The 24,618-nt window shown below is 41.6% G+C and overlaps 1 protein-coding gene across 8 annotated transcripts in view; it reads right to left on the minus strand.

The window, feature by feature from the left end:
* HDAC4 (histone deacetylase 4) overlaps window positions 1-24,618 on the minus strand; it is a 266,018-nt gene that overhangs the window by 75,461 nt on the left and 165,939 nt on the right. For all 8 annotated transcript variants that reach the window (XM_064452203.1, XM_064452202.1, XM_064452205.1 and 5 more), the window contains 3 exons: window positions 20,505-20,626; window positions 7,416-7,547; window positions 4,326-4,438 (listed from right to left, as the gene is read on the minus strand). In XM_064452203.1, the coding sequence (XP_064308273.1) occupies window positions 4,326-4,438; window positions 7,416-7,547; window positions 20,505-20,626 (367 nt within the window). The remainder of the gene's footprint in view (window positions 1-4,325; window positions 4,439-7,415; window positions 7,548-20,504; window positions 20,627-24,618) is intronic.

Genomic DNA, 24,618 nt, shown 5'->3' on the forward strand with positions numbered 1-24,618 from the left:
TTACCTTAAAAAATATGGCACTACAATGGCTGTTGTTCTCTTTAGCAAATCACATACAATTTATGCTATTTAGTAGTGTGGTTTAGCTTAAATCAGACTTCAAAATTTCATCAAAAAGCCTTATTTATGTAGCTATTTCCTGATTTTCAGGGTGAAATGTGACATTTACTGAATTATCTTATGGACATTTAAAGCAGGAACACTTAAGTAAAAATACCTCTAACTTCAAAACAAGATTGATCTGAAATATGTACCCATTATAAAAATTACATTATTTTAAACTGCCCAATTTTGCTGTTAGGAAACAAGTGTTCTGATCACCCTGAATTCTCTGCAGGTCGTTTTCCAACTTAAATAAAATAGAGTTTAGATTTCAAGACTTTCTACAGAATTTCTACTATTTAACTCAGGTGCTATTGTGAAAAAAGGGACTATAATTAACTTAATATTATACTATGGAACAATCTATACCAACGTAACAGAGATCTGAAGAATGGCTTTATACTTTTTAGACCTAAATTCATAATCCTGTAACTCAATATGACTTTGCAGGTTATTTCCTTGGTTGCAGGGCTGGGACAGCTCTGGATAATAAAGCTTTATTTATTTTTCTCCCTCAAAGACTCTAAGGTGAGACTTGGAAAAACCCTACAGCAACCTATTAGGATTAAAAAAAAAAAAAGCCCATAAGAACAAATACCGAGAAACAAACATTTTTCTATAAAACAGTCTTCAAAAGCAATCCTGCCTCCTTGATTTATCAAAATTTAACCAGACCAGCTGACAGCTTTAACAGGACACCCTACCTCTGCACCCGAGGTTGGTGCTGCCCATGCAAGGACAGGAGGAATAAAGCCTTCCCACAACCCTGTTTGTCACCGTTATCAGACACTGGGCTGCCTTTCCAAATGGACTCTTCAATGTGCCACTAGCTTGTCAGTCATTCTCCCAGTGTCCAACTTTGTCTATATTCCTGATGTTCAGCAAAATCACCCGGTTTTCATATGAGCCGGTGCAAAATTTCATCTGCAGAGTGAATTTTTTCTTATTTCCTTTTGCCTTCTCGTGCTTTCATGAATGTCATTCAAGCTTCTTGAAAATATATTACAGATCAATTCTCCCGTGAAAGAATAAATCTGTTTTTAAGATCTCAGTTTGCAATTTGCTGCCCCAAAGGAGGATTTGCAGGGAGCATTTTGCTGTTGAGCAGTAGCTGGTAAGGGCATGTGATTGTGCATACCCACACGCCACTTCTTCCAAGTAATTTTGAGCACTACTGGCAATTCTGCTTTAATTTAAATTACATAATATTAGCATGCCACATCAAGAACAAGGTAGTCATTGTCAGCAGAGTAATGAAATATTTTACTGATATCATAAACGGAATAAAACTACATCCATTTTCTCTTTGAGCAATCAATACTCCGTAGTTGCGCTTCAAACTATCTCCTGGGGATTTGTTTTAAAAACAGCAAAGAGAAACACATGCTATCAGCATATGATATTTAGCAGCATTATCATCACTTTAAATATACAGATCCCATCTACGGGTTGTACACAAACATTTTTTGAATTGCACAGAAGAGAACAATTTCAATTTGATGTACAATTTTCGTCTGCAGTCAAATACTTTTTATAGTCTTGTAGCAGCTGCAATGGCAATGAATAACACGTACCTTTCAGAGATGGAAAAACCTTTAGATTTTAAAAAAGTATTTAAAAATAGATATTGTCTATTTTAAGAGGAGGCAGAAAGCTGTAGTCTTTCCCACTGAAGGCAAACGTTGAAACTTAAAAATGAACCGAGAGAGCATCTTCTAACATATCTGAAATGGTTCAAGAGGTGACCTAGCAAACTAAGCAGCAGAGGCATACTTCTCATTTAAAATAAAACATGAAGGTAAGCATGAAACACTTAAAGTTGGCAACATTATTTTTTCAGAAACATTTAAATATTTCTAAATATTTAAAAGTGAGAACATGAGAAAGCCTGGTCAACTAATATAAAAGAAAACTCCAACACTTGGGCTACCAGGCCCAATACGACTTCTACTGAAGAAGATTTTAAAGAAACCAAAACCCTACCTTGCCCAGTTATTTTTCCCAAATGAACCTATACAGGCAAATGGATCAGTTAGTATCACACAAAATGAAATGCTGGAGGAAAGTGCAGAGTTATATTTACCCAAAAACAAATGCAAAGGACTAGGACATTTAACTAAGCCATTCAAGTACGCCTGAAATGCTGGGGAGGAGAACAGTTTGTGCAACAGGTTATTGATGCTCTGTTTGCCATCTCACAGTGATTTATATTTTGTCCCATTCTGTGACAGCGATGATTCAATACACTTAACACAGTCCTGGGTAGTTTTAAAATTGGAACTGCACAATCATTTGTATGTTATAGTTTTCCTATTTTCCAAAAATTATAAACAGTGAAAAAAAAATCCTAGACATTATTTTCAGGGAAACAAAAAACTATATTTTATTCCTCCTTTCTGCATAGGTTGTTTGGAGAAGGTGTGTCAAATACTGCTTGTTAAAATTCTAGATGAATGTGCTTTTTTTCTTACATGCAGCAGCATCACTGAGAGTTACCCACTGTGGTACTGTTGCAAAAGAGGCAACGACAACTCCCAGGGAAAGGCTCTGGCAGTACAGGGTTTTTTTTCCAAATTGTGTGTGCCGCTCATGCCTCAGCCTAACTTACAAAATTGCTGCATTACAAGTGGTTGATGAAAAGAGTTTTTCTTCTAGTCTGTGTCTGTTTTATTAGGTATTGGTGGTCTAGTCACAGATGATTATCTCAGATTATCTACTTGAAAATAAAATGGTTAAGGCGAATATTACAGTTTCACATTCACCTGCATGAGCTAACACTGACTTGCAGGAAGCTGCCTGTTCTGTTCATATCACATGAAATTGTCGAATCCTCTAGTTTTTCCACCAGCGGTAATTGGGGATTTGCAGTTTGCTAAGTATAGACAAGACTGACAGCTCCTGGATCAGCAAGCCTGTAACTACGTGCTAGTCTTCCTGGGGCTAACACAAACATACCTAAGATGTGCCCTCAGCTCAGCTGGTCTTCAGTTCTGCAAACCTGATAAATAACCTTGTACCTAAGATACCTTTTCCCAGGTCTGCTCCACACTACTACATGGTTGGTGTGCATCTCAAAAGCCACGTCTCTTCAGAGAAGCTTCTGTTGCCAGTGCCAAGTGAAGACTCCACCTTACACCGTCTTAATCTTTACAATAATTGTCTCAATCTTGTAAGGTACGGTAGACTAGAATGGATGTAGGATGTAAATGTGTGTTGGATAATTTGGCAGAGGACAGGGTGGGGTAGAAGGCATATTCTCTGTATCAAATGCTGTTACACTACATTAGAAGTAAATTTAAAGTGAAAATTTGTACAAAACTAGAAAGCAATACAGACTTACATTTATACTGTAAGAAGCCCTTTTCAGTTCTAAATGACAATTTGGAGAGAACAAGCCCAAGCCTGTTTTTACAGTCCTGATGTCAAGACAGACACTATATTCATGGGGAGAACAGCTAATGGTAAGCCACATAAAAAGAAATGCACCAGTTAACGTTACACAACCACACTGGTTTCCTACATACAAGGTTTATAGTGGGAGCCAGTTAACATGGCCCACACCCCATTATCTTCCCTTAGAAAAACGTGGGCTTCAGTAACCCTGAATACAGGAGCTGCTGTGTTGAATCAAACCCCAGTTTACCCAGTCCAACACCCTGTCCTTGACATCTGTAGCAGATGCCTCAAGTGGTGGTGAAAGCTTATGGGATTATAAACTAGCACACAGCACAGGCACCAAGCTTTCAAATCCTTAAGTGGGGAGGAAAAGGTTAAATGCTTTCCCTTTAATCCAGTTCTGGTTTGGTCATATTTAGACTAACCTACTGCACACAACAAATTCACCCTATATAAATATAGATGAACAGATGCCCCAAATTTTAAAATACTTGCATTTTGACCAGGAAACGTTCTTCATGCTTTACCTTGCTAAATTACTTTATTTTTACTCTCTCCTCACAACAAAACCACTACAAGTTACCACAAGCAGCTTGTGAGCTGGCTCAGACTAGACTTAATAAACAGATAATGCATCCTGCCAGCCCAGATTGAGAGGTAATTCCCAAAGTCTGCTCCAAGTCACGATCTGTTTTTTTTTTTGTTTTTTGTTTTTTTTTTTTTTTTAGCGTGGTGTGCACCAGTTTGTATGCCTAAATTCCTAAAACTCTGCAAATACTGATGAGAAACCTAAGCATTAAAAATCAGAGTGAGGAAGGGCTCTGTACCTCTGCTTGAATACTCGTGACTGATCCTGCAATTCCGTTCTCGGTGCTTATGTTATTGGAGCTGTTGTTTGGAGAGCTGGGACCAGATCCAGGAGCACTGTTGCATGCAGAGTCTAAAAAACACATCCAAAACCAACTTTTAGTGTTACAGACAATCTCCACGATGGTATTTAGACAGATAACAACCCTTCAAGTTTTGTTTTGGAGGAAAACAATCCTCCTCCTCCCCATTTTGCCCCCTAAATCTTCCCAGGGCTCTTAAAATACTGACACACACTTTCAAATGGTCTGTCCGAGTACCTACTTACAATATTTATGTCTTCTCCTCATGGCGATTTCTCTTACAGTATATATAACTTTAAAGACAATTGGAAGATAGTAAAAAACATGGAAGGCTCGAAGAGGCCAAACCGGAGGGTGTCAGATTGTCCTGCTTCATTTTTCTAGAAGTGCTTCTCTCACCCTCTTTAGCCTATAACCCTAACGACACCCTTTCACTGTGTATTGCATCAGACTTCACGCTGGAACAACCGGGGAATCATGTCAGTGTTGATGTTTTCCCATGCAGGCTTCTGGTGCATCTGGATTTACTGGAATACATCACCAGCACCAAGCCCTCACGCTGATCATGCATGAAAGCTGACGTCTTATTTTATAAAGAAGCACTGAGACGTTACAGTGCAGGCAAGCGGGCACGGGCAATGACCCCATCCCCATCACCAGTGTCCACCAGTGCCCACACCGTGCTGGGTCCTCAGAGAAGCCTTGGGCCACCCCTCATACAACACAACAGCTCCCATGGCATGAACTCCCAAAAACTGCCTGGGAACACCGACTCACAAGGATGATATTTTGCCAGGATGGCAAATTAGATTGTTTTAAGAGATTAAAAGCTGCATGAGTGACGTGGGACTGGACAGAGAATTGGCCATGGTCATGGCTGAATGCATTTTACAAAAATCAGGCAAAGTTCTACAGGGTCCAAAACAGTAAATCTGTTTCAAATCACTACCTTTTGGTATTGGGTTTTTCTTTGGAAAGTCTTCTCCACTCAGGGAGTAAACACTTTCTCATTGGAAAGACCCAAGGCAGAGTTAATCCCTTAAAATAATTCTGTTGTCACCTGAACACTCAGAAAATCCACTCAGCTTTGTATATTTTATCAAGACGTTCCCTGCGAACTCACTAACCAGCACCACAGAGATGACCAGCCTGAAATCAAAGCCTCCCCATTAACTATGCAGAAATAACAACAAACAAAAACAGCACATGAAATTGCAACAGACAGAAAACTTCCCTCAGAAGGACTCTCACCTGGCTTATAGCACAGCTTCTAGTGTTTCTCCTTTTATTTTGAAAGGTAGATAACATTCAACCTTTCTTTCTGAACCTTCCTCCTCCCCAAGTACAGGATTTGCCCCATGCCACAAGAATCTCCCAGCAGCTGCAATGGTTCAGGCTGCAGCAGTTTAATAATTGCTGTAGGATAGCCCAGTAGAAATAAAAGCCAACTGTTACAACTTGGGGGATTTTAAAAAATTATTTATGTTATGGCATTATTCTGTACACATTATTTTGATCCTTGCAAGTACCTCCAGCAAAGTAGTAAAGATATATATTTTTATTTTTTTTTAAATAAGAAGCCTGTTTGCTTTTTGTTGGCTGGGCCTTTGGGGAGGCATCTCACTATCAAGAACACTCAGCACTGGATACCACCCAGCTGAGCACGTAACACTGACCTTCTCCATGGAAAGCAGCTTCAGAGAGTTTCGGTGTTTTGAAAAAAATATTCTGATGGTATGGAAAATACATGCTTTTTCTGGGACCATGTTATTAACTACAAGATATTAGATCTCATGCATACTCCCTAGACATAATAAAAGTACCTGGCACATTCAAACTGTGACTCTGTGAAGACACATTCTTTAAGGATTAAACGTAACTTCTATTCCCTGAAGTGGGACTTCTTTTAAAAGCTGTCTTCCATTCAGACGTCCCCTCTTAGTGTAACAACTCGAATATTTTTCTAGCCAGGCTCCAGGCTGGCTTCTTGAACCAGGTCCATGCCCAGCGAGAAGTGGGAGCTTCCACTGCCATTTCATTCAAGGTATTACAGGGACCAGACGGTCAGCCATTAGGGCTTGCTTTATACGAAAAGCCATGTGATATATAGTAATTTATGAGAAGTGAAGTGAATTTGATTTTCAGATCTGATATAAATTATGCTTAGCTGTTGAAATCATCTATTCCCTCTGCGGACAGAGACGCTCTGACACAGAACGGCACGTAGCTGCCCCAGGGTCTCCCCAAAACCACCCGGCTCCCTAAAGAGAGCTCACTTTGAGTTTGTTTGAATGATGACAGTGTGCCTTAAAGAGAGACAAGTCTGGAAAAGCTGTCACAGCGGCATTTACACAAAGGCATCCCTAGATGGTGCTAAGAATTAACTTTATGGTAATCTATATAATCTACTTTATTCCGATCCCTACTTACAAACTTTACTCCCAGAAGAATATTTTTTTTCAACAAGAAACTGTCAAATAAGTCGTCAGAAATATCAACTCTCTATATATATCAAAATGCCTTACATGTTTTAAAACTTTGGCGTAATTACTTAACAAGGAACTATGGCAGTCTGCCCAAAGCCTAAAACAAACAGGGGTTGTAAAGCATTTACTGCTGGAGGACGACAGCCTTGAGTTATGGCCTCCCCATGGATATTAACAGGATCACCTTTGAGAAATTTTATTTCTCAACCACCTGTTGCTGAAGATCATAGAAATGCTTGGAGGAAAAAATAGCACTCTGGTGGCATATCTACATCTGTGTACGCAAGTCAAACTACAGAAAAGGCTCACTGAGTTGGTAATGCTGTCTCAATAGACAGGTACTCAACAGACCAATGCTGTTGACACACACCCGCATCACCCACTGCTGAACTCTGCCAACTTCATCCAGGTTTTGTCAACATTGAGAGGTACACGAGAAATCCAGACTGCACAATTAACTGGATTCAGGAATTAATTTTGGAAAGGGACATCTCATTGAGTATGTGGCTGCCGGCGCAGATTATTTGCTTAACCGACATACCTGTGACATCCAGCGGGCGCTTCTTAAGAGCGGTAACCACTGGACCATCTTTTCTGCGCAAGAGGGGGCTGCTCCGTCTTTCAGCAACTTTTTGCTTTAGTCGGGATCGTAACTTCAGATTAGGTTCAGACGCTGAACAGAAAAAGGAAAAGCAAACAGTGTTTTGGTTAATATTATTTCAGTAGTTTTTTTACTCAACGCAAAGACTGGGTTGTGGTTCAGCATTTGCAGAAGCCTAAACGAAATCAGTCATTTGATAGCATATATTTGGAACAAAAAACTTCTTAATATAATTGACAGGTCCCAGCATATGTTATAGCTGAATTCACTAGCAATGAAAGTCAACAGCATTTTAATTAAAAAATAACCACCATCCTGCAATGTATCCTCTCATGTGAAGACACAGACTTACAATCTGCTGTGAACTCATTTGGACTTGTGCAGACAGCGCTGTTCAGATCCCCTAGTTTCCCACCTCTGCCCAACTTGCTTCCAAATCAGTGGTAAACCTAGCTGATGTGATCTAAAAAATCAACACAGGAATTGGTGAGAGAACTGAGATGTTGCTGTTTGGTCAGCATGGAGCATCACCATGGGGCTGAGACGCTACCTGCGATGTGTTGCTGAAACTGGCAGCTCCACACCCTTGGAGTCACCTGACTCCAGGGTGAGCTGGATTAGGGAGGTACACCAGGGGAGGGGGAAAGAAGATATGAAAATCAAACCCCACAACCAAAATAAGTGAATGTTTTCCTGCTTGTTCACACTCCCTGAAGCAACTCACTCTGGAATCAGACGAGCCTGTGTCAGCTGGAGCCAGTGTCAACTCCAGAAAAAGGCATGAGAGTATGGCCAAGGCCAAAGCCAATGCCAGGGAGGAGAAGGTTTGTTTATTTGGGGAGCAACTTGCTTACATCATCACACCCACAAAGTTAAACCATATCTAAAAACACATCAAATACTTTGAAAATTCAGGGCTGCCAAGGGCAGGTGCATATGTATTTCCTGGGACCACAGTTTGACTTGCTCTGTGTACATCATACCTTTGTGAGACTCTCTGAAAAACTTCTGCTGTACCGAAATCCTGAGATTTAATTTCTCCAAAAGTCAAAGCAGAACTGCTGGGAGCCCCTAATGCCTCTGGGTTAATGGCAGCTGGGAATACTGAACACGTTTGCACGGCACAGCTTATCAAGTTTTTATAAAGGTAATGAAGCCTTAAGTCAAGATTCCTCCTGCAAGATGATTTTCTCTGTAAACTTTCTGATCTCCTGAGCATACATGAAATATCTGCTTTGGCGCTTGAGGGCTCCTGACAGTTATGAGATTTGTGAACTGGCCCAATCTTTTCCCTTCCTCAACCTCTTAAGAACTCTGCAGCTTAATCCCTTTGAACCAGCAAATCCTGTGCTCTCACCATTAACTACTGATACACTCGGCTCCCTACATTCCAGGGCCAATAATCTACATTTCTTTAGAAGAATTAAAATAGGGTTTACAAACTGATTTGAATTAACTGAGTCTGGCTACAGATATATTTCCCTACAGTTGGCTTTGACCACTGGGTCACGTAAAAGATCAAGCCTGACAACGTTAATTGCAGGGCTCAAAGATCAGAAGGCTGACGAATTCAAGATCAAATGCTTGAAGTTAATCCATCAAAACAGTTCTTTGATGAAACTTTTGGGAGAAAAAAAAAGAGCTTTTCATGTCTGTTTTGGACAGAAAAATGCCAGCAAGAGATAAAGGAAGCACAAAAAAAAAAGTGTCAGGCTCTTCGAGATGATGCTTAAAATGCAGTATGAAGTGTGCTAGCAAAGGGGGGAATCATAGGGCGTTTGCATATAAAATGGCAGGGGACTAAATGCAAATCTGTCATTTGCTCAGAGGGCAATATTAGAAGAGTGGACTAGTTAAAATACAAGTGTAGGTTCTAACTAGATACTTCATAAAGTTCTCTTCAAAAAGAAGTTGATCTACTATTTTAAAAGTAATCTTTGGGTGCGCGAACACATGGTACCTCATCCCACATACTTTAATTTCTTCCAAATATTGAGTATTAGTAACTGTCTAGATGCTCCAGTCAAGACTTTAAAGAACAAATGGGAGCATGTCACAGCTAGATGCCGATACATCCATTTTAGGTACATTTGCACTGCCAACCAGCAAATGAAATATAAGCCTATGCCACAGCTGTTGAAAGGATCTGTCTTCTGACAAAGAAAAACATGACAATAAAAACTGTACTTCAGCACAAATTTTATTCATATGCAATTTATGCCCTGCATGGTGTTCATCTGAAGTATGTTTTGTGTTGGGAACAGACAAGTAATTGTCTGGCTTTCAGATACAGAGAATGAATTGGTTAGAAACACCTTAAAAATAGGCAGAGAGACAAAGGATCTAGGCTCACAGATTACCCAACATGACCAGATACATCCCATACGTAAAGCCGCAATAAAAACATCCTTCCATGTAACAGGAAGGGAAAGCACAGAGAAAATTACAGCCTTAAAAGAGAAAACACCCCAAGAATAAGTTATGGCGAAGGCAACGTATTATAACTTGTCGGACAAAACTAATTTCACACAAAACTATTCCATATCTTTCTCCTTCACTTCCTCAGGTGGAGGATCAAGTTTAGAAACATAAAAAGTCTCTCTGAAGAACTGCATTTAGTCAAGTTCACTCTCATTTTGTTCAATTTACCCCCCAGATATAATCCCAAATCTAACATGTCATCAAGACCTCAGAGAGTGTAATCCCTACATTCATTTAATTGGGTGCTGTACAGACCAAAGTAGGTGAATTATAATTCAGCACAGGCAGCATGGAACAGTCTCAAATTCAAAAAATTTACATATAGCATGCTTTATAATGAAAGATGTTGCTGTCAACAGAAGCATTTCCAAAACCCAAAACAATAATTTAAGGAATAATTATTCAGATGGTTTTAAAACTACTATATAATAAAAGTATTTTTAAACTGAAGAGAGCTGTTCTTTATAAGTATGAAATATGAATTTAAGCAACACGTAACTATCAATACCAGCAGTCAACACAGGTTCAATGTTCTCTCATGAACACCAATTCCTCTGAAAATCTCCCAATATTCACCTGTCAGGCAACATACCCAAACAAAGCCTTGCTCCCCATCACTGCTAGCTAGGGTAAACTTAAGAGAAGTGGAGACTAAATTACAAAACTTCCTGGTTTTCTACATCTTAAGGTGAAATCTTTCAAACAAACACCATGAAGTTCTTGAAAAATCAGTTCGATTCTTGTTTAGCAAACAAATGAAGCTCATGCCCAAGTCTGAGTCAGCTTCCACAAAGCCAATGGGATTTCTTAAGCACTGACATACTTATTTTGGCCTATAATAAGGATTTGTACAAAGAATATCTTGTTTTTCTCTAAGTGAGTAAATTAATAATGAGAACATAAGCCAAAAGCTTCCCTAGTTTTCACAGGCTCAAACCCAATTTACCCCTCTTATACGTCATTTATTGCAGCAGGACCCATGTAATCCAATTCTTCAACATTTGTGTCATTCTCATTGTTTTCTTCCTAGAATTGCATCCACTAAGCTGCTGAACTAATCTGACATTAAATCTGTGTAGAGTCAAAAAACAAAGTCCTGGGCAGAGTTTGCCCTGTTCCCATTACCCATTTATGAAAAAAAAGCAAACCATGCACCATGAAAACGCCGATCCCAGTCCTTGCACATCTTAATTTTGGCAGCTGGGAACTTTTAATAACTGGCTGTTATTCCTTTATTATTTTTAAGCCTCACCAGCCAGGCAAAGACCAACACAATTACCTTGCTTCTCTTCTAATGTCCAGGAAACTCCATGACATACGAGAGTGAGAGTGACAGCTGCCTGAAATTAGCCTTTTGCCCAACCCAGAATTTTAATAAAGATAAATTATCTTTTGCTTAAGCAGGAGAGACCACACATTCTGCAACTACGCATTCACTCCCCACTCTGCAGCTCCTTTGCTCCCTGGCCAGCTCTACCCGAGACCTTCATGGCTGCTCCTTTGTGTGCATGGTGTAGTCCCTCCTATCCAAAGTAGTGGATCATGACCCATCTAGTCAGGAGGATGTGGTAAAGCTGGACATAGCACAGTTGACCTATGGTCAAACAAAAAGATTGCAAATCGTTTCACCATTATCCCTCTGAAGCCTACATGAGCTGACGCTCTTGATTTTCAACACTTGCCTCCCTCTATGCTGATGTCTACAAAAAGAACAGGGTCCCAACAAATGTACCTAGGGGACACAAGTAGCACAGGGCAAAAGTGGCAGCAAATTCCAAAACTAGACATTAAAACAAGAATAGAAATGAGACAGCCTGTTCTTCTGCAGTAGCAAGTTATTTTTTATGATCTTGGTACCATGTTGGATGGCATCACTTGAAATAATACACCTAGAAACATAGGTATGTGATTAGAAAGGGCCAGATAAAGATATTTGCTGGATTTTCCTCCTTTTCTCCTAATTCTGTGTTGGCACAAGCATTGTGGAAGAGCTATTTATGGAAGTACTGTGCCCTTAAAATAAAAACTTAAAGGCCAATATTTGGCACTTTTCATGCTGAAGTTTAGTAGTCACAGCATCTCAGCAGTAGAAAGAAAACTTTAACACCCATTAAACTGAGCACACAACATTGACACTTTCTACAGCTTCACTGTCATTTTCTTGCCTGACTAGAAAATCACATAAAATCACAGTGAAACAGAGCACCAAGAAGATTTCCGCTGTGCATAGCCAAAACTGGACTAGAAAAACAAACATGAGGAAATGCCACATCTCATCTCTGTCTTTCCCTTTCCAAAGCCTAAATAAAAGACAGCCGCTTTGCACTGTTCAAAGTATTATCTGAGAGGAAAGATAAGAGACATGTGGAAGGAGATAAGCAATAGAAAGGAGAGAATGAGGTCCTCCAAGCGAGTTTCTCCAATGAAGTGATTAAAACAGCACTGAGCTCTGCAGAAGGTAGGAGAAAAACATGCAATTTCTGCACAGCAACCAAAAAGCTGCAGTGCCTGTAGCAGTGGGAGCTACTGGCTGCCTGAACGCGGGAGCAGGGAGCAGCACAAAATCAGGGAGACGCAGAGTGATCCATGGTAGCCACAACTTTTGGGGACAATCTTCTGACATTAAAATAAGATTGTCCCAAAAAACCCTACAGGCATTTTAAACGCAAGAACTGCACTGAATTTTAATGAAATGTAACTTGTTAGTATATAAAAGTCCAAGGTGGGTCAAAACACGCATGGTTGTGGTCCCTCCACCCTTCATCAGAATCTCATGGACCAACCAAGCACTTCTTTTTGAGCTGCAATCTGTTCTGGACCTAGAAACCTTCCTGCCATGCCTTGACGTCCAAGTCCATGCCCTGCCCTGCCAGCTCTGTTCATTTTGCCTTTTTCCCCTCCCTTCTTGTCCTGTCCCACAAGCATCTCCCCCTCCCCTTGCCTGATGTGGGGCTGCTCCTGTGGGAAGGAGTGATCTGCCCCACCTCCAGCCTCCTTCTGCCCTGGATGCTCTTCCAAGGAACTGTAAGAGAGCAATATAAACCAAACCAATCTCATGCTGTTGCCCATGGATGTAAACTGCTGAGGGCCAGGAGAGGGGAAACAGTACACTGAGAAGCCTATAGGCCATGGCTCAAGTGATGCACCATTTCCTTAGAGCTTGTCTGTTGTGTTTCATTTTGGAGAAATGACTCCAAGTTACCACTCTGGATGCCATTCACGCAGCGCTCGTGGTCAAAGATGTCCCATGGAGGACAGGCATGCACTTGACATGCACCTCTAGCTCAGACTTGATTCTCCTTTCTGCTAGATGCAGTGGCCCAAACACCAAGTGTCTCAGGTCTGGCCACAACAAACCTGGACACGTGCTTTTTAATATAAATATATACACACACAGAAAGGTGAAAGTGTACATGCTTTTGGCAGTCCCTGTGAAGTAGAGATGGAGCCAAGAGGATTAAGAAGGAGAAAGTTGGGTTCACTGAATGATTGAGGGCTAGGTCCTGAGCCTCCCAGAGCCCCTGCTCTCCAAAGGTGACCAGAAGACATCATTTGGTCTTCTACTGGAAGAGGCTTCTCCTTTGATGCACTGCTGACATTGCTCCTCAAGAACTCCTTTGATGCAAAGTGCTGGCTTTCCCCCCATGGATCCCCAGCACTCATGCCAAAAGTGTACCTGCTTTATCAGAGCCTGCCCAAGGAAAGGGGGTGCCCCCTCCTTCTGCCTCTAGGCAAACCTCAGCAGCAGAGACAAACACCCAGGGAACACAGTTCATAGCAGTTGGCACCAAAAAAACCCATGGGAGTGAAGAATTCCCTAGTATACATTTAGATATGATTGTCAGAAGAAATGGAGGAACTAAAGCAAGCATTTGCTAGTCCTTCAACTGCACTTTGGTTTGTTCTGCTCTGAAATTTCAGTGGGCTGGTCTGAAGCTATTCTGTAGCATCACAGTAATAAAGTAATTTTTGTCTTTAATAAGTTATTTTTGGATTAGAGACTGATGTCCTCCACTTGGAGCAGGAAACAGTATTTATAACAATGGGGATTTATCATGCAGGTCAGTGCCTCCTCTCAGCAGAGCACGCCCCGAGGCAGTGCGTGGGTCCCTGGGACACAGTGAGCTGCTCAGGAAGGCCAGACCTCTGACCACGTCAGCTGGAAGGACAACGTGGGTGGGAAAGCAAAGATGCTCTCAAACTTGAGTGACACTCCATGCTGTACAAAGCTCAAAGATTTTCTCTAAATTATACTCCCACACTACATTGGGATTTCAGCCTACTCTATTTTGTTCTAAACAACCTTTGTCACAAAACAAACCACTTGAAACACTCCAATAATCAGAACCAATTCGGAGAGGTATTATGCCTTTCTTGACAAATCCGGTGTTTTAATTATTGACAAATCCTTCCATTTTCCCTTTTATTTCTTTTAAATGCAAGAGGCTGAGAACAAATTCACCTGCTTAGCTGCAAATAAACAACTCTGTGCTTCTGCAATACTGTGAGGAAACCAACAACATCACGGGTGCCGGATACTTTCCTCCCTCAGGCTCCTCTCTTTTGCATGGAAAAAGAAGCATATTAGCAAACAGGAGACGGGTCAGCGCCAGCCTGTGGGCTCCCCATTGTGAGCCAGTGAGCATACACCATGCACAAGCTCTGATTTACAGTGCCTGGCAGAGATGTGCAGGCAGGGAAGGACCATGCTGCCTGTTTCATGGCTGGCCCTGGGTGGGCAGCAAGTGATTAGGACCCTGCAGCCTAGATACACCTTGCCATCACCCATCTAAGTGCAAGTCGGGGCTTAAAAGTTGTTCCCAATCTACTCATGCTGGATTCAGCCAGAACAACAGCATTGACTTTTTCCATTTGTTTTAGGAGGCTGGTGGGCTAGAAGCTGAAGTGGTCGCCACGACCATCAGCAGGGGTGATGTATTTGCCCAATTCCTTCTGCAGTAGGTTCCAAATGGTGGTGAAATTCAGGAAAACCACTGGCCAGGGCAGCCCTCCAAGTGGCAGATGGGCCGCACTCTGCCCATTGGCACCACATATGGGCAAGTATGAGAAGTCTCCTTTTTGTCGCATTCTTTTACTCCTTGGGAAGTCACTGCAGCAAAAGGGGTGCATAAGCCATGGTCTGATAATGCCAAACAAAAAATTTCTCCTTGGACCTTTCCTGCCAGTTCTTAACTGTGTGGGCTGTGAAGGTTGAGGACAGCTTTTTTTTTCTTTACCACAAGCCCTAAGACACACTACTTGATCTGTAAGGAGTTTTTCTTCTGCCATAACTTGTGCAAAAGGCAGGAGACATTGCTGGGATGGAAGGTTTTCAGGTAGGATACTTGTTCTTCCTTGGTCCCCAGAGAAAAGGAGCTGAAAGAGGGGTCTGTGATACTTTCTACTTGTCATTTCTCCCCAAGTACATACCACATGCATGCACACACTCATTTGCTATCTAGGCAGGAAATTCAGAGACAGATACTTGCCAAAGATGTCTTTGTAAGCTCCCAGTCTGGCATTCAAATTGGTCTAGTTTTGGAAATAGTGGAAACTCACACCCTGAGATGCTATCCCACAGCTCTGCAGTGAAAACATATTTGGGACCACAGGAATCCTTCACCTCCTTAAAATCTCCATGCCCATCAACATCCTTCTGATCTTGACCTCCACAGTGCAGCCAGCTGTGATACTGGAGGGGAAGGAAAAAGCAGGACCCAGAGCCTCAGCGATGCTTCACAAAACAGTGACCATGGCTGCAGCAGCCGTAGGCCAAATAGCCCCAGAAACTGAGACAAAGACACCAAAAACCAGCTGCCCATTGCTCTTGATGGATGCAGGAGGTTGTCTTGTGTGCAACGAACCACAGTGGTTTGGCGAATGCCAGAGTGTTGAGGAACACAAACAAAAAAGGACAAAATGAAAACAATAGCGCATTTTTGATAACATCAGCTTCGTCAAAAATCCCACCTTTGCTGACAGATCTGTCAGGAGAAAGGTTTGAAGGCCAGGAGCCAGCCGAAGGCAGGGGAACTAAACAGCAGAAAAGGGAACGATCCCTCCTGTGTGGGCACGAGAACAGTTGAAGGAAAGCAGCTGTCTCAGTAAAGGTCTGCTTTATTCAACTGCAGGAGCAAAATCACGAGATCTGAGCCTGCTTCACATCCTGCATGGGTCCTACAGATGCAGCCATTTTTACATTATGACTTTGGAGAACTTCTTTTGCCGAGTACTTCAGAAGAAATTAGCTGTTTTTCTCACTTTGGGGTCAGATTTAAATATAGATACAGGGATATGTTTCCAGTTCGTGCATCCCAGTGAGTTGAACGTGTGTTGGCCAGGCAAATCTAGCAGGTGCTGAGTTTGGCAAAACTTCTCCTGATTTTAACGACAACTAATTGAAATGCTGTGGCATTCGTTAGAAATTCTGATTAGCTGTCAAGTCCCAATGAACATGAGGATTCCTTACCCTACCTCTATAGAGGAACAAGTAGAAAAGCTGTTATCCAACAGGATATGGTCCAGTCCTGCACGGGGTGTTAAAAAACCCAAACAAAACCAAAAACCCTACATAAGCAAGAGGAAAAGCATGTTAAAAAGTTAAATAATTCTCTTCAGTCTTATGAATCTCAATGACAGTGGTTGTGTTGGCTTTCTAAATAAGAGCATGTTTTAATACATCCGCTGCCCAAATTCCACAAAGCAAGGAACACCATGAACAACCTTACTCCTGGGGAGAAAATGAGGACATCATATTCCTTAGAAACACAAAACTGAAGAGCTACATTAAAAAATACCTTCAGCAGCTCCAAGAAAGCTGTTGACAAACAACTCCTAGGGTTAGCAAAAGAGGTTACAAAAGACTGCCCCAACCCAGCCTCTAAAATTACTCTGAAAGGATTCTCCAAAGATTTTGTTGCAGGGTCCCACGAGGGCACATAATGAAGCTTCATTAATTTTGGAGGGCACCAACCTGGATCTGGGGGCAGGAAAGGTCACTTACATTTTCCCCTCTGAACAGCTGTCAACAAAATGCACACACTAAAGGAAACATATATATAATAAAGGAAACTACACAAAAGCAGAAATAAAAATCCTTGTGTTAATCCAGTTGTTTAACAGCAAAAGCATCAGGAGCACCAACCGAACTGTTTTTAGTTCGGTTAAAAAAAGGAAGAGCCCCAAAGTGTTTAGATAGATGGAACTGAGTGAAATGCATCCCCCAGCCAGGCTAAACACAGGATTCAAGCAATTAGTAACTGCACCAGCCAGCAGCCTGACAGGAAAACAATTGCACAGAGAAACCAAATGGCCAAGAAACTGGAACATAATTTAGTAAAACAAATCAGACAGGGTAGGATTTCAGGGGACAGGATGCATTAGGAGCACGTTGCAAGCATTGACTGTTTCCCATGCTGAATGTTTTCAAGCACTCTTAAGACATTATTCATGCACACATCTACTTCTACCAAAGCAAGTGTGGCCAGTTCACCGGGTCTCTCCCACAACATTCACACTCGATTTTTAGACTAGCGAGTTATCTCCAAGTGTGCACAGAAGGGTAACCTGTGACCACATCATGATGCTTTAAATAAGAGAGAGTAAAGAAAGGTAGTATTTTTAAAACCCAGTGCAATGACATATTTATTCTTCCTGAACAGTTTCTCAACATGCAGAACACACTGCCAACTCTGCAAATGCACCCTAGAAGAAACAATCATTCAACCTGCCTTCCCGCAGCCCCCTAAATTACCCTACCCCTAACGATGACGTCGGTCAGATTCCAGCCTGGTAATCGGAACTGTACTGTGATGGACTCTGTTATTTGAACTGCAAATATTTAATCAAATTTAATAAAATTGGACTACACGATACGGCAGTTTAAAATTACAAATACAAAGCCAGAATTTTGCCTGGTGCCAAAAATCTGAAGAGCTCACCCATAATAAAGAACTTTATTTAGGATGGGCTCCAGCCTTCCCTGCCTTTTGTTTACCCCAGACTATTCAGGAGCCTTTCTTCTCCAAGCAACTTAACATTCTTGGCAATGGGATTTCTGCAGGATATTGCTGTGCCAGAGACTGAAGTGCTGTTGTGTTGAAAGGAAAATAAAAGAAAACAACAGAAGAAAATTCTCCCCTGAACCTTGCAAATGAACTCATATGTATCACAGACCAGACCCCAAAAGATTAATGCTGGTGCCCAAAAAGAACAAGCATCAGCGTTCTGGAAAAAACAAAATCAGCTCAACATCTTCCTGTTTCAAAACAACAATGATTTTGGTTGCTTCCATTTTTAATAATGTGATTAGATATATTTATCATCCTTAATTCACCCTGTCTGACAGGGCTTTAATTCAGACAGAGCCTTATTGAGAGACCAGTCTAGGAAGCAGCAAAGGGGTGAGATGTGCAGACACTTCCTGTCTCCTGCAGAAATCCCCTTCCATAACACTGGGAGCAAGAAGGGCGACTGTCCTCAAACTCAATCTGACAAGTAAGGTCCCCTGAAGTGAATGAGCAAGGGAGGTTTTGGAGCATGTCAAAGCCCATTTATGCTGTGGGGATGCTAACACACCAAAAATGGATCACCTGGTTTTGCAAGGTATAGGAAAAAGCTAAAAATCTCTTCGAATCATGCTGTCCATAGGCCTATCAAGGTATGGTGCCAAGGGATGCTCCCCTGTGTGGAAACGCTACAGTTTCCCAGAGGAGCCTGAAAGCCTTCAGCAGAGAAGCAGCGAATGGCAACAATGACTGCTAGCAGCCTGAGCTTCCGTTCCTCCTTCCAGGCAGATGTGTACATCAAGCACACCTTTGTGCTTCGCCAGCTTCAGAGCTGATGGAAGTCTCCTTTGAGGGCAGTCCTCCATCAGCTCTCACCTCCCCTGTAAAAGGCAAAGGTCTGAAGCCCAGACAGCGTCACTTCGGCTGTGATGGGCGCTGATGATGCAGCAACACCTACTGCACCTAATGGGGTGTTTAGTCTTTCATTATCTAGAAGCAGAGATTAGAGGATGCTCTACCCTTCAGCAAAACTAGTTTTCTAAGCTCTGCTTTTGGAGTCCTCCAGAAAGGGCACAGCTAAAGCTACCACCACCAAAGGTACAGGGTGTGCCCAGGAAAAAACCCAAATCTTGGAAAGGGCTTGCCAATTTTTGATTGATTTCTTGTGCAGCTGAAGTGTTTGGCACTTGCCACCCAACCCACCATGCTCGATGAGGGGGAAGACAAGTCTACTGCACAGCCAATGGGAATCCATCCACACATCTGTCCAGCAAGCCACATGCTATGGTCCAGAATGAGAAGTTCCCAAAAAGGTCTTTAAATCCACAGAACTGGGAGGCAGGAGGCACAAGGCATAAGGCATGTGCATGGAGGTATATTTTCTTTTCTCATCAGATGGTGAAAGAAGAAAAAACACAGCAAGTTTACAAAGGTAATGAGAATTGCATTAAAACATTCACCACACCGAAGAACTCTCTACTTCTATTAGAAGTGCCCTGAGAACACCTACATCCCTCCCAGAAGGAAATGCAGGGGCTGCCAGCTCTTGAGAAGTGACTTAGGGCAGCTGATATGAGCAAAGAGCAAACCCACAGGGAGATTTGGTAACACACCATCACCATTCCTCATCACAAGTTTGTCACATTTTTTGAGTACCAGTGCTCATCCCTCCACATTTGAAAATCCACAAAGCATACCTGAAAAATAGCTAGGCAGCACCTGCAGAAGGCATGAATTTCAATCACATCTCTGCTTTCCTCATTCCTCCCTTCCATATTTTTTTTTCCTATTCTGAAGCGATTTCCAACACACAACACTATCTGCACCATCCTCATGAGTGGCATTGCTCCTCAAATAGGGACAAGCTCATGGAAGCTCAGCTATTCCCTGAAGGAAGCAGCTGAGGATCACGAGCTGGCCATGTTAGAAGCTGAGGCTCTGCTGGCTTAGGAATGCGATATGGAGCTGAGGACCACAGCCAACCAAAACAACCTGGTTTACATAATATATAGTTGAGAAATAACTGACCTGCTTAGCCACCGTGCAGGGAAAAACCTAACTGAGAAATAACTGTCTAGGTGCGAACCAAAATCCTTGCAGGAAGTCCCGACGCTTTGACTGGCAGAAACATTTTTATTTATTTTAAGTATAAACTTGTATATAAAATGCAAATCCCAGAAGAAATGAACTTTTCTTGGTACTTTTCTCACTCAGCAAAACATACTTCAACTTCAGACACCCAGATCTCTGTATTAGCTTTGACTTTGTAAAAACATCTCACAAACTTTGACACACAACTCTGCTGTGTCCTGCATAGAGCTTTGCATGTCTGCACACCCAAAGCAACTCCAGCCACCCTCTAACACTGCGCACACAGTGAGTGATGAAGGGGGAGCAGGATGCAGTGAGTGCTTGTTAAAAAAATCACCCCATGAAACACAGCTTTTTGGTAATACACCTTTTTTTTTTTTTTTTAATAATAAGAGGACCAAGTATCACAGCAAAGACAGAAGACAACACAGAAAATCAACATGAGCGCTACCTGTTTTTCTCAGTGGGAAGTCATCTTTGGAATCGTACATCCCCAGTACAGGGTGATTGTAGGTGCTGGATATGCCACTTTGGGGTGGGGAGCTCTGGTCCAGAGAGCTGTGCTGTGTCTTCCTACACAGAATGAAAGAGAAAGAAGAAGCTTTACACCAGTGACGCACAAAGGGAATGAGTGTAGCTTCACCTTGCCTATTATCTTAGTGGGGAACAGTGCAAAGGAAAAGATCTTGGTGCTAGTTTTCTCCTTCTAGGCACTCATACAAAAAACCCTAAAGTCTAAGATACAGGGAGGTAACTAAACATATGCTTAATTTTCAGTGTAAGAATTACTCTGTTGATCACGGTTCAACTCGTGAAGGTATTTAACCATGAGTATAATTTTAAGTGTGTACTTCGGTTGGGTTTTGATAAGGCATATCCTTGAAGCTAAGCACGGGTGTTTTTACTCCCCTCAACCGTAGCATGAATGAACAATTTCCCTTCACTGAATAAAACCCAAACAAAGTCCAAGGATGAAACAAAACCGAAGGACGAGAACATTAGGTGCCCCGTGTTTAAACTGGCTAACAGCAGCCATGCTGCATGCTTCTGCCTTTTGCTTCACTGCCTCACGACCCAAGTACTTAGCAGAGGCCAAAGTACTCAACACCTTTCCAGATTAACTTCTCAAAGCTGATAATTTGTAGCTTTGTTTGGGCAGGCTGCTGGAAGTAAATTACAGTCTCTTTGCTAAGGATATTAAATAATGAATGAGTTTTCTAAGCCTCCTACTAGTTTGTTGGCTGCACATTTCCTACTTAATGACTTGTGCCCAGCTTTGCCACTTCTCAGGAGCTCTACCAACCCCGATCAGTACAGACTTCGGGAAGTCTCCAGACTGAGCATTTAGCAGAGTAGCTACATCAACAGAATGATTGATTTAGCAATACTGTTGACAGCCACACAGCTATCAAAAATATCTTATATTTTAAGCTTAAATAAGCAGAATTTAAATCCTGTGTTACTTTTTCAAAATACTAAAGAATTGCCAAAAGAAGTGAAGATTTGAAATTTTACATTGCTTAGTAACCAGGCGTCCTTGGAGAGACTGGTTAAAAATATTCTCCTACAAAAGGTTCTTTAAGGAACCAAAATGAGCTATTCCACAGTTGAAAACTACACCAATTCATCCAATTCCTTGAGCAGTATGTTTTGAATGCTCAAATCAGAAGTAGGATGTTTGGCAAGATACATAGCATCAATTCCACTACAAGTTATACCCTTCAAAAAGTAAGGGGCTAATGAAACATCAGGAAAACACATCAGATTTTCTACATGATTTTGTTACAAAAAAAACCTTCTGAAAAGTTTATTTGAACATGTACATCAAAATTTGCTATACCTACAGTTCTTACCAAGGAGTACGATTCACTGTGGTTTCCTAATCCCGCCTCCTTTATATTCCAAACTTCACTGTACATACAGGCAGAATAATTTTTTTGGGCCTTACACTGTTGTATTTTTCATTAGCATCCATGCACATCATGTACTCTTTTACATTCGCACCAATAAATGCCCACATGCACGCACAGTTCAATCATCACCTGAAATCAAAACAGAACCAAACTGAAAAGTATTTGAATCCCTCCTGAAAACAGAAGTCGCTTTCTCTGCCTGAATCTGCTCCTGCCATGGGAAGGCAGCACAGAGAGATGTTTCACAAACAGGAAGCCAGGACACTGCAAGCCAAGAGCCTGCAAATCCACCCTATCACACAATGGCATTTTTGCTCTTGCCTATACAGCAATAAGCTTCCTCTTTCTCTCTTTTTTTTCCTCTCTAATTGTGAGTTAAGCTGCACAATCATGTACATTGAAGCTATTTTCATCACTTTGTTAGGGAATGGACAGGAACTCAAAGGACCTGTTTAGATGTGCTTTGGAGTTGCTGAATGACAGATATTTAACTCTGCAAACAGGAATACACTACATCACTCAAGGACTGGGATCCAACACCCTGTGCTGCTTCAACCAAAATGCACTGGTCTGTGTACCCATTCAAGAATTTCAGAGGTCTTGAAGGGGATGAAACTGTATACTACACTGAGTTTGCAGGCATTTCTGAAAGCACGTACCTTCACATAACACATCCCCTGTTCTTTGAGCTCCGAGGTCCTTCAAAAACCCATGCGCACAGCAAAGCATGCATGATATTTCAAACATATTCATGCAATGTAAACTGAATATATATTCAAACGTACACATCTCTGCTAGAATGTTTTGTGTACAGAGACTGCAGACTCCAATGTACATTGGAATAATTTAGTGTCTAATTATATCTATATCTCCTTACCATGCAAATACTCAGTTAAACTCCCTTTTGTGACTGCTACTGCACTGAGTGGCTACTTCCCAAGTGCATTTCTGACAACCTTCCTAGAGAAATAATAGCCCTGTTTGCAAAGCCCGAGGTGCTCTGTCTGTGCTCCTGCTGAGCCACTCTTACTTATGTTAAGTATCTTGAAGAGCAAAACCTCCTCAGAGCAGGGCTGTCCAGCAGGTTCAGAATCCACAGGAGGGACAGTCTGACAATGAAACTCAGAAGAACCTCTTCTGTTGTTGCCTATCATCAATGTAATCTGAAAATTATAGTCCACAAAGCTATTTTAAACAATTACATACAGACTGAAGCAGTATATGTTAAACACAGTTTACAAAGTGGCTTGAATACCATCGAGCTGAAGACCGAGCGAGACCTCTGTGAAAGCCTCCAAAAAACATTACTGAGCATTAGCAAGTTCCTTTCTTTCATTCGGCACAACCTTTGGACTACAACTATTCCCTGAAAAACCTCTAAAACGGTCCCTTTTCATCTCAAGGGATGATCCACACGCGTATGTGCGACAATGCTGTTTAACGTCAGTGATTAATTAGAAAATATTCACCGGCTATAAACACTCCATGTAGCACCAGCAACGGACAGTGTCAAATGAAGTTCAAACAGATACAAGATACTGAAGGCAAAAGCATCTGGACATCTCAGTGGACAACTGAAGCCTGGCCCAAAGGGCCAGGGGAATGACAGCAATTCACATGTCCGTGGAACATATTTCATGTCACAGCCGTTGATGTAGAACTGTTGTGTTGTTCAGAACCCTGAGGAGATATGTTTTTTTCCAAGCAATGCTTTCAATTTTTTAAAAAAGGAATTCACAAACATTAATAAGACCAAAGGAAGTGCTTAAAAGCAGGCGTGTCATTTAAAAGACTATTTCAGCATCTGTTACCACTTAATTGGCTTGCCTGCTCACAGTAGGAGCATCAAGTCTATCTTCTGCAAGGCTCATTTGCGTGTGTTAAAACCAAACACCATCCAACTGAATCACATTAGAAGTATGTGCATACATAAATATCTCTACAATTGAATTGGTAACCTATGAGATGCCATATAAATAAATACTAAAATGTAATTAATTTAAAGGTTTTATCTTTCTAAAAAATATTTTTAAATAGAATGGAAACTAAAAATCTTCAGCTTCTGCCTTAACAACTGAAGGATGCATTTAAAAATCCTCCACCACAAGATAAGGCGCTACAGTCGCGCAGCCCTGCTGCCATCTGCCCTCCTCAAAGGCTGAGCAGAACGAGCTCATGCCTGCCTGCAAGTTATCACTGAAACAGACCCTTAGAAAGATTTGTGAGGCCTCTGAGGCTCTTTCTTCCCTCTTCACATCTTGTGTTAGAAACCAAAATACTGATCCTCTCCCCCCCTCCCCAAAACAGATGGAGGGAAGATGAGGGGATGGCAAGTCTGTTAAATCCATAAGAAAAAGGAAGGCCCTTGTGCAACAGTTTCTACATTGTCTCTACCTCTTGGCATCCCTGGAGCATCACAGCAAAGGGATGATTTGATTTACATATGCCACAATAAATCTAAACAATATATTGGTGCTCAGAAAGTTCTCAGCATTAGCTTAGAACAAAGCAGGAAACATACTGAAACCTTAAACGGGACTTGACTAAATAACCTTCTGCATCACTCCTGGCCCTGTAACATACAGGTATTACAGACCCCTGCTCTTCAATTCATCTCTGAATCCTGGATTCTCGGCGCAAAAGCAGTTAATT

Source organism: Phalacrocorax carbo, chromosome 5, assembly GCF_963921805.1.
Source record: "Phalacrocorax carbo chromosome 5, bPhaCar2.1, whole genome shotgun sequence".
NCBI lineage: Eukaryota > Metazoa > Chordata > Aves > Suliformes > Phalacrocoracidae > Phalacrocorax > Phalacrocorax carbo.